The sequence below is a fragment of the Miniopterus natalensis genome, chromosome 19 (assembly GCF_054644295.1).
Source record: "Miniopterus natalensis isolate mMinNat1 chromosome 19, mMinNat1.hap1, whole genome shotgun sequence".
Lineage (NCBI taxonomy): Eukaryota > Metazoa > Chordata > Mammalia > Chiroptera > Miniopteridae > Miniopterus > Miniopterus natalensis.
Window position 1 is genome coordinate 13,622,502 of NC_142099.1, and position 11,143 is coordinate 13,633,644.

The window sequence follows — 11,143 nt, forward strand, 5'->3', positions numbered from 1 at the left end:
CGCGTCCTCGCCTAGCTCGCGGGCGTCCGCCTGCTGGACACAGTGAGGGAGTCACTGGCAGGCCAGCTCTTGTCCTCCTCATGTACTTCCTATCCCTCTTCAATCTTTTGCCCCTTTCATGAGACTTCGCTGACTTAATTAGGCTTGGAGATTTAAAAGAAAGGATTGTTATTTAGGGAGTGTCGCAGCTCCTCAAACCTTTTGAGGTTTGGCGGTGAGGTCTGATTCTCCAACATAGCCTGCAAATATCCAGTTCTTAAAGCAGCTCGGCTACCTAACCACAGCAAAGAGAGACTCCCATCTTTTGTCCTAAACAAAAACTATGCACATGTGCAGTCGGGAGCATGGCTGTGGAGGAACGGTTTGAGAAGTGGAGAATCGGGTGCCGAAAAGGAGGAAAATCACTTGAGAACTGTATTAAGTTATGTACTTACACATAATACGAGAAGTGTAAGTTTACTGAATTTTTTTTTAAAAAGGGGGGGGAGAAGGAGAGCTTGAGACAAACTGGGCGGTTACAGACGCTGCAGAAGGAATTGAGAAATAGAAAGAGAAATGAAAAAGAACCTGAGAATAACTACATTGAAGTCAGAATATCAGAGGGGAGCTGGAATGGAGGACTGTCAGATCGAGATTAGATCAGTTAGCCAGAAATGGTTTAGGAAAAGTTCCCTAAAATAGAAGAGGAAGGATAATGAGGGGCTGAGAGGACAGAATGGCAAATTCACTTCCTCCTCCAAGGACACTTCCAGATCGTTCATTCAACAAGCATTTACTGAGTGTCCACTAGGTGTCCAGCACTGTGCCAGATTCTTCAGAGCTTCACAGTCTAATGGGAAAGAAAAACTAGTAAACAGATAATGGCAGCCTTGTGACAAGAGTGATGCCTAAACAGTGGTGCCTTGGACACTGCTGGAAAGCTCTAGACTAGACCTACTACCTGGGGAAAGGAAATTTGGAAATATGTCTCTAGGTTTCCTAGAGGATATGAGATCTGAACCAACTGTTGTATTCTCAACATCCACTCAGTGAAGGATCCACTCAGTGGGCAGAGTCACATTTGGTAAAGGTTGGTAGAAAAAACTCAGAAAGTGAAATACCAGGGTGACCAGAAGGGAGAACAGAAGAAAAGAACATGCCTAGAGGGTGCTGAGAGAAAGAAAGTGGAATACAGGAAGTTCATGAGCGAGAGTGGGAAAAAGGAATATCAAAAGCCATTCCCCACCGAACCATTGGTCCCCAATCTCTCGCCCTCCTTAGTCTCACCAGCTTCGTCTCACGTCTGGTTTTCCCGCCACTTGCAGGCGGCTCCTCCTCCCTGGCACTCAGTGAATAAAAGCGCGTCAACTCTAGGCCACTCCCTCTCCAAGGCTCCTGCCGTTTTCCTTCCTCTTCCTACACTTGGAGAACCGCCCCTATTCGCTAAGCCACGCCCATCTCGGAACCCTCTGGGACACCGACTTCGCTGGCTCCGCCCCCTCCGGGGATGGCTCTCGGACGGCCCCGCCCACGCCTGCCCTGCCCAGCTTTCGCGCGGACCTCGCCAGGGGGCGCAGCGCAACCTGCCCGCAGCTGGCGGGAGAGTCTGTGCCACACACCCCTTCTGCCCCGCGTGCCGAGCCTGCCGGGCTGCGCCCGCTCCGACCCCGAGAGGGGCCGCGGGTCCCGGATGGCCGCCGCAGGGTGTAGGTGGCCAAGAGTGTAAGCCGCGGGCCATCATGGAGGCGGAGCCGCGGCCGACGACGGGGTCTGGAGAATGGGCGACCCCTGGGCTGGAGGCGGTGCCTCCTGCTGCCCCGGCGCCTGCGACTTCCACCTCGGGTCAGATCCCCGGGTTCACATTCGGACCCGAGCCCAAGAGGAGGCAACTCGGGACGCTGCTTCAGCCCACGGTCAACAAGTTCTCCCTTCGCGTGTTCGGCAGCCACAAAGCAGTGGAAATCGAGCAGGAACGGGTCAAGTCTGCGGGGGCCTGGATCATCCACCCCTACAGCGACTTCCGGTACTGGGGGCTCCGCAGGAGGGTGGGGGACACAGATCCTATTCCCACAGCCAGGACACGGGCACTGGGCGCGCCCCACCCTCCGTGGTCACTTCATTTCCCGCCCAGGGGTCCCCGGGTGGGTCGAGAGAGTCACTTCCACCAACCTAGCCTGGGAATTCTCAAGGACTTCTCAGGCTGGGGGCGCCGGAAGAGACAAGCAGATGCAAGAAATCTGGATTTTCCGTTTCAGGACCCCAACACCCCACCTGGACCACAGGGACTACTGGAGTTAGGGATTCTTGCCTCCTCCACTACTGCTTACTGGTGATCTGGGAAATTATGTCATATTCCAAGACTCAGGGTCAGCCTGAGAGAGAAACCGAGCTCCGCTATCTTACCCCGGTCCCACGCTCCCACCCCCAGCACCTGCCTAGTTCAGCCGGGCAGGCTACCCGGGAAAATAGGGACGCTGGGGGAGGGGTGGCGGGGGTGTTCCGACCGCAGTCCTGGTAGCTGTCCCTGGTGCTGAAGGTGGGATGCGGCGGAGCAGGGCTGGGAAACACAGCGAACTGAGGCAGCAACACAGGGGCACGGCCACCACCAGAGAGAAAGGACCGAGGGTGGAGGCGGAGCCATTTCAAGTCCCCATCTGGCAGTACCTTTTCATCAAGGGCGCTAGGGGAGGAGGGCAGCCCTGTCCTTGGGGGAAATGAAGGACAGCTATTGGATGAGGTGAGGATGTGTGCAAAGCATCTAACCTGGGGAGTGAAACGAGCCGAAAGCATGAGGTGTGCATCAGGAGTCTGGAAACACAATTGGAGACCTAGACATCATCTTGAACGCACATTCATACACATTCCCTAACTGTTCCTTTCTCCTATTGTGTCTTCCACTCCCATCTTCTTTACTGCCTCATTCCCAACCCACCATGCACCTTTTCTAGTCTTCTACAGACCTCCCTCCCTTCCCCCATTTCACCCTCAGATGTATCCCCAGAAGCCGTGTCTCCCTCTTATTATTGTGTTTCTTCTCTGTCCCCTCTACTGCATCACCCGCCAGGCTTGTGACTGCCTGTGAGTCAGGCAGTGAGGTTGCTCTATGTCTAGGCGAACTCTCCTTCTCTCTCCTTTCCCACTTCACGGTATAGGTATAGGATTTCTCCAGTGGCCCAGGAGGGAGAGGAAGAGGGGCTCGAGGGTTTGTTGTTGATCTAAAGCACACAGTCTAAGGGGCTGCCTGGAGACCTGGACTTGGGGACCACCAAGCTTCTTTCAGGGGCTGAAATAATTGATTTTGCAGTCAGAGCCTGAAGGGCCTGGGTCCTGGGTTGATGCTGTAATTAGAGGTGTCCTGGAATTAAAACCATCATTGCTAATTAGGACCCTCAGATTGTCCAGTGATTTTTTTTTTCTGAATGAGGGCTTCACCTCACTTCCTTCTGACCTCTTCTTCTTGTAGCTTCACCACAGCAGTGTGACTCTCCCCTGCCCATGCCCTTGCCTGGGCTCAGCCAGAATCTCAGTTGGCACAGGGAGATTAGGGGAGGAAAGGAGTGCAGAGCTTCAAGCCTGTTTCCTCAGGGATCTCCTATGGAGCTTCTCTGTTTGTGCAGCCACACACACCCCCATCTCTCTCTCTTCCTTCCCCTTTCTCTGAAGATCAATATGTCCTTAATGAGGAGTAAAAGAAAGTAAAACAATTTTTTAAAAAATGAATCAACCAATGAATGCAATGAGTGCATAAATAAGTGGAACAGCAAATCGACGTTACTCTCTCCCTCATCTCTCAAATCAATAGATAAAACTAAAAAAGAAAGAGTGGTGAGTCATAACACCAACTAGTGCTTGTATAGCACTGTCACATCCATTGTCTCAGTGCCTATTTTTTCTTCAACCCTGTGAGATTAGCACAGGGTACTTTATTTTTAAGTTTATATGAGGCCCTGGCTGGATAGCTCATTTGGTTGGAACGTCGTCCCTATACCAAGGTTTCAGGTTTGATCCCTGGTCAGAGCACATACAAGAATCAACCTGTGGGTACATAAGTAAGTGGAACAACAAATTGATGTTTCTCTCTCTCTCTCTCTTACTCTAAAATCAATAAAATAAAATAAATTAAAAATATTTTTAATAGTGACGTAGGTCATATATATAGTAAGGATATTACATATATATCATATAGAGGGTGGGGCAAAAGTAGGTTTACAGTTGTGAATACACAAAATAGAGTTTATTGGGGTTTTTTTTAATCCTCACTCAAGGATATTTTTTCCATTGCTTTTTCAGAGAGAGTGGAAGGAAGAGAGAAAGAGAGAGAAACATCAGTGTGATAGAGACACATCGATTGGTTGCCTCCCACATGCTCCCCGACCAGGGCTGGGGATCGAGCCTGCAACTGAGGTACATGCCCTTGGCCAGAATCGAACCTGGACCCTTCAGTCCGAGGGCCAATGCTCTACCCCCTGAGCAAAACTGGCTAGGGCCAGAGTTTATTCTTATATTATTATTTATTAATTACTGCATTATTTCCCATACAAACAAGTGTAAAACTGCTTTTGCCCCACCCTGTATTTTTTTTTATTATTAAAAAATTTTAATGTTGCCTGGCCAGCGTGTCTCAGCAGTTGAGCACCAAGCGAAGTTCCAGGAGATAGTGGTTCGATTCCCGATCAGGGCACATGCCCGGGTTGTGGGCTCCATCCCCAGCAGGGGGCGTGCGGGAGGCGGCCAGTCAGTGACTCTCATCATTGATGTTTCTCTCTCTCCTTCTCCTTTCCTCTCTCTGAAATTAATAAAAACATTTTTAAAAAAGACATATATGTACACATAGGGATATACGTATATGTAATAGGGATATATAGTAAACACTGTGTATAACTATACAGTAGATATATAGAGTAGTTTACTATATAGTGTATGTATATATCCATGTATGTATTTGAAAGTAATTCTAAAGCACACTCCCATGGAACAACTATCTAGGTCAAGAGAGACTACACTGCTGGCAGCCCAGAAGCCTCCCTCCCGCTCTCCCGTTCCTTTCTCAAAGCCACTGTTGTGACTTTTACAGTACTCATTGTCTTATTTTCTTTATGGTATCGCCATTTTCTGTGAATCCTTAAATGATGCAGTTTAGTATGGCTGGTTTTGAACTTTGTACAAGTGCAGTCAGCCAGCGTGTACACTTCTGTATCTTGCTTCTTTTACTCAGCATTAAATCTGTGAGACCCGGCCCTGGCCGGGTGGCTCAGGTGGTTGGAGCATCATCCAGTACAGCAGACGTTTTGGGATTCGATGTCCGTCAAGGCACATACCTAGGTTCAGGTTAGGTCCTGATTGGGGCACGTAAGGGAAGCAACTAATCGATGTTTCTCTCTCTCTCCCTTCCTCTCTCTCTAAAAAATCAATAAAAAACATATCCTCAGGGGAGGATTAAAAAGATTTTTGTGCGAGATTCATTCATACTGCGGAACGTAGCTGCAGTTGGATGAGTTCACAGTTGTGTAGTCTCACAGGGCAGAACTATATCGCAGCGTATTTCTCTTATTTATCTACATTTTTCTACTGTTGGACATCTGGGTTGTTCCCAGACTTAAAACTGCCATTCCTAGATATATCTCAAGTGTCTCTATGGGGTGTTTAACTTTACTAGATAATGCCAAACTATTTTCCTAAGTGGTGGTCCCAGTTTACACTCCCATCGGCTGTAAATGGTCGGTTGTCCTGTACCGTCTCACTCCCGGCCGGGTCAGGCCACAGCTCGGGCTGGGTGGCGCTGAAACAGCTTTGCGTCTTCCTCCCTGTCCCGCCCCCGCCTCAGGTTTTACTGGGACCTAATCATGCTCCTGCTGATGGTGGGAAACCTCATTGTGCTGCCGGTGGGCATCACCTTCTTCAAGGAGGAGAACTCGCCGCCCTGGATCGTCTTCAACGTCCTCTCCGACACTTTCTTCCTGCTGGACCTGGCGCTTAACTTCCGCACGGGCATCGTGGTGGAGGAAGGCGCTGAGATCCTGCTGGCCCCGCAGGCCATCCGCGCCCGCTACCTGCGCACCTGGTTCCTGGTGGACCTCATCTCCTCCATCCCCGTGGATTACATCTTCCTGGTGGTGGAGCTGGAGTCCCGGCTGGACGCTGAGGTCTACAAAACAGCGCGGGCCCTACGCATCGTGCGCTTCACCAAGATCCTCAGCCTCCTGCGGCTGCTCCGCCTCTCCCGCCTGATCCGCTACATACACCAATGGGAGGAGGTGGGGCGGGGCGGTGGGCAGGGGCTCCCACACTTCTCCGAGGCAGGGCTCTGGGTGGGACTCCTGGTGGTGTTATGGGGTGGGTACATGTGAGGAGCTTCCGACGCGGGCCCTCTCCAAAGTCGGTGAGGGAAGAGCAGAAGCAGAATGGGAGTTCAGGGCATGGGGCCCCCAGATGAGGATGGGGGTGCAGGAGGGTGGGGCACAGCTGCTGGACAAATACTCCAGGGTTAGTTGGACTCTGGGAGGAAGATGTGGGAGGAGAGCTAGTCATTACAGGGTGTGCAAGAGGCTGGAGTTTCAGCTTCAGGGCAGCAGAGTTTACTGGTTCAGAGTGTGGGCTCTGCAATCTCATTGCCTGTGGTCAGATCCCAGTTTTACTATACGGCTTGGTTTGATTTTTCTCTCCTATAAAATGAGAATGTTAAATATACTTACATATGTTAAGGTTATAGGATTAAAGCTCTTAGAATGGTGCTGGCCCATAGTAAATTCTCAGCAAATGACCTATTATTCTTGGAGAGGAAGAGAGCTGCCGGCATTAATCCTTACACACATGCCCTGGTGACATTACACCATGAAATGCCCTCTCTCCTCTTTTCCAGGCCACACCTAGGCAGCTTGTGTAGCAGTGACACTGTGACACTGTGTGAATCTGGGCACAAGATTGGCAGCAGTTTTCCTATCTGTAAGATGAGAGTAGTAACACAGCCTACTTTGCATTAGCTATATGTGTGCTGTACAGCTCTGTACAAATAATGGCTACATTTTTAAAAATCATGGCACTGGGGCTAGAGAGAGGTTCAAAGAGAATTTGCAAGGCTGGGAATGGAGGAATCTGTGAGGAAGGGTTCCTGTCCACAGTGGCCCCTCCTCGGAATCCTCAGATCTTTCACATGACCTATGACCTGGCCAGTGCTGTGGTTCGCATCTTCAACCTCATCGGGATGATGCTGCTGCTATGTCACTGGGATGGCTGTCTGCAGTTCCTGGTCCCCATGCTGCAGGACTTTCCTCCCGACTGCTGGGTCTTCATCAACCATATGGTGGTGAGATCTCCCCACAGCTCTGCTTCTCCTGGGCTTGTCTGCCTGAGTAGTGGGATGACCACAGGGGGCAAGAGGTGGGAGATGATGGAGAGATGACCAGAGGGAAGACAGGAGTGAGGAGGTGGGGAAGTGAGAGGAGGGGGAAAGAGAACCAGAGGAAGTGCTGACATGTCAGAGGGAGCAGACAGGGAAGGAAACCTAGACCAAAACTGAGGCCCCCAAACTGCAAAAGAGGCTCCTTCTGCCTCGGGGCTCCCTAGAACCAAACTTAAGTGCCCTTTAGGAGGCAGATCTGAAATGAATGGTATAGGCAAAGGACCAAAAGAGAGAAAGGGTCCAGGAGGAGACTGAGGCTCTGAGGGCCCTCTGCCCAGCTGTGCAATACTTTGTTCCCCAGAACCACTCGTGGGGCCGCCAGTATTCCCACGCCCTGTTCAAGGCCATGAGCCACATGCTGTGCATTGGCTATGGGCAGCAGGCCCCGGTAGGCATGCCCGACGTCTGGCTCACCATGCTCAGCATGATAGTGGGCGCCACCTGCTATGCCATGTTCATTGGCCACGCCACCGCCCTCATCCAGTCCCTGGACTCCTCCCGGCGTCAGTACCAAGAGAAGGTTAGCGGGGACAGGAGGAGGGAGGGGTGGGCGTGGAGGGGTGCTGGAGGCTGGGTAGCTGAACTTGAAGCCCGTTTTGATGCATTCCCCTGTTGGTTTTCTGTGTCCTTCCTTGCCCCATGTCCATTTGTCCCATGCCTCTATGTGTACCTTTTCCTTGTTTGGACCTATGCCCGGCCTTGGACCCCTCCTCCACCTGTCTGGGTTTTCCTGTGACTGTGCTTTGTGCCTCCCTGTATCCACCATTATCCATGTGGCCTTCTGTGTCCCCTTCCGTCTCCATGTTTCACTTCTCTGGGTGTGGTCCATGTTTGTGACCTTCCTCCACATACACCCCCCTCCACTGTTCTGGCCCCATGTCTGTCTCTGTGTGCTCTTTCCTGCTGGCCCCTGGCTGGCCCTCCAGTACAAGCAGGTGGAGCAGTACATGTCCTTCCACAAGCTGCCAGCAGACACACGGCAGCGCATCCATGAGTACTATGAGCACCGCTATCAGGGCAAGATGTTCGATGAGGAGAACATCCTAGGAGAGCTGAGCGAGCCCCTTCGGGAGGTAGGACCGGGCAGGGGGCTCTTCAAGGACCTGGGCTTCTAGGATGCCATCTGGGGTAGGGACTATCGGTCATCAGAGGGCCACATGGGAAGCCAGGCCTTTTGGGGGGGGGTTCAGGGTCTTTCTTGAAGTCTGTATCGGGCTGAAGTGTACATGGGGAGGGATGGCAGGGATCTCTGTTTTGGGGGAGATGGTCCTTTGGGGGCACATGGGAGAGCTCTGAAGGTCGGAGCTTAAGGATAGTCCCACTGAAGCATCCCCATCCTTGCAGATCATGACCCCAGGGCATGGGACAGGGGGCACAGCTTGCCTGACAGGCCCCTCCCCTTCCCAGGAGATCATTAACTTCACCTGCAGGGGCCTGGTGGCCCACATGCCACTGTTTGCCCATGCCGACCCCAGCTTCGTCACGGCGGTACTCACCAAGCTGCGCTTTGAGGTCTTCCAGCCAGGGGACCTTGTGGTGCGTGAGGGCTCCATGGGCAGGAAGATGTACTTCATCCAGCATGGGCTGCTCAGTGTGCTGGCACGTGGCGCCCAGGACACCCGCCTCACAGATGGATCCTACTTTGGGGGTCAGCAGGCCTCAGGGAGGGTGGGGGGACTGGAACAGAGAACAGAGGGCCACTGCTCCCCTGGATCAGGGTCCCTGCCTAGCCATGTTGCAGGATCACAGAGTTCCAACCCCTCCCCAGTCCTACTTAATCAGAATATCTGGTCCTGGGGCCTGGAGCTCTGTATTTTTAAGAAGCTTCTTAAGAGATTCCAATGCAAAGCCAGGTTGAACATTTCTGGGCCAGTAGGCCTTTTAGAACCCGTAACTGGTGAAATCTGAGGATCCTATGAGATGAGCGACAGAGAGGAATAAAGCAGTGCTGTCTCAGGGGCTTGAGCTTGGTGGCTCCCTGGGGGTGCGATCCAGCCTGTGGCAGTGGAGGTAGTTCTGCCAGCTGTTGCCCGAACTGACTTGAAGCTCATACAACCTCTGAGTCTCCAAACCCCCCTCTAGCATTTCTATTGTTTTGCCCTTTGCCCTTGGCACTGCTTTTCTCCTTCTGGGCTATCTTTGGTGTTCATTTGAAGGGGTCCTTCCTCAGACCCACCCTTTGGGATAGTGCAGTGGGGGGGGGGGGTGTGTTGAGAATTAAAGTGGAGTAACTAGGAGTGTGGGGGCCAGCAAGACCTGTCTGATTGTCAGCTTTAGTTTGGAGAGAGTGCTTGAAGCATTTAGGGGTCCTGGGGCGGGTGATTAATCACTAATTTCTCCCATGTGGGGAGGAGCCTGAGGGAGCTGGGTTAACTGCTGCAGGCCCAGTGAGAACAAGTTCTGGGGACAGTGGTTCTGAAGACCTCCTCCCAAATTTGGCAGAGATCTGTCTGCTGACTCGGGGCCGGCGCACAGCCAGCGTGCGGGCCGACACCTACTGCCGCCTCTACTCACTCAGCGTGGACCATTTCAATGCTGTGCTCGAGGAGTTCCCGATGATGCGCCGGGCCTTCGAGACTGTGGCCATGGATCGGCTGCGCCGCATTGGTGAGGCCTGTGCACTGTGTCTTCTCTGGGTCCAGCCTGGGCCCTCCCCCTCTCCATAGTTAGAAACCCCCATGGTCCCAGGGCCCAGGCTTTAGCGCTCCAGTGTCATACCCCAGCCCACCCCAGTCCCAGCAAATGTCCCCATAGGCCTTTCAACACTGCGGCTCACTGTCCTTGTCACTCAGCATCTCCTACCCCTCAAGATATTGCCCTAAGTTCCCATCCCGAGCCCTCCTTCCCTGAGTCCCTGACCCCCACCATCTCTGACACTTACGCTCACCCCCTAACCCTCTTCCTCCACTTTTTGACATTCTCTTTGATATTCAACCTTTATCCTGGATTTCTTCCCTATCCTTCACTCCTCCCTCTCGGGACAACTTCTAGGTAAGAAGAATTCCGTACTGCAGCGGAAACGCTCCGAGCCAAGTCCGGGCAGCAGTGGGGGCATCATGGAGCAGCACTTGGTGCAACATGACAGGGACATGGCTCGGGGTGTTCAAGGCCTGGCCCCAGGCACAGGAGCTCAGCTCAGTGGAAAACCAGTGCTGTGGGAGCCACTGGTGCATGCGCCTCTGCAGGCAGCAGCCGTGACCTCCAGTGTGGCCATTGCCCTGACTCACCAGCAGGAACCCCTGACCCTCTCTCCTGACTCTCCAGCCACCCTCCTTGCTCGCTCATCAGGCTCCCCAGCCTCCCCGCTGGTACCTGGGCGAGCTGGCCTGCTGCTGGCACGGGGGCCATGGGCATCCACCTCCCGCCTGCCTGTCCCACCTGCCCGAACCCTTCACACCAGCCTATCCCAGGCTGTGCGCTCCCAGGTGTCCCTGCTGGGCCCCCCTCCAGGAGGAGGTGGCCGTCGACTAGGACCATGGGGCCGCCCCCTCTCAGCATCCCAACCCTCTCTGCCTCAGCGGGCAGCTGGTGATGGCGCTTCTGGGCGTAAGGGCTCAGGAAGTGAACGCCTGGCACCCTCAGGGCTCCTGTCCAAGCCTCCAGGGACAGCCCAGCTCCCCAGGCCACCGGTGCCTGAGCCAGCCACCCCTAGAGGCCCCCAGCTCTCTGCCAACATGTGAAGCCCTTAGGTAAGCTCTCAGGTGTAGTAGTGTGTGCCCGGGGACCTGAAACACTGCCCCACGGGAATATCTCCCCTTACTGCCA

The 11,143-nt window shown here is 53.2% G+C and overlaps 1 protein-coding gene across 1 annotated transcript; it reads left to right on the plus strand.

The window, feature by feature from the left end:
* The first annotated feature begins 1,718 nt into the window (after positions 1-1,718).
* HCN3 (hyperpolarization activated cyclic nucleotide gated potassium channel 3) lies at positions 1,719-11,058 on the plus strand. Its single transcript, XM_016221391.2, has 8 exons — positions 1,719-2,002; positions 5,804-6,233; positions 7,121-7,282; positions 7,680-7,898; positions 8,305-8,451; positions 8,786-9,026; positions 9,821-9,985; positions 10,370-11,058. Exons 1-8 carry the CDS (start codon positions 1,719-1,721, stop codon positions 11,056-11,058), a joined length of 2,337 nt encoding a protein of 778 aa, XP_016076877.1.
* The last annotated feature ends 85 nt before the right edge of the window (positions 11,059-11,143 follow it).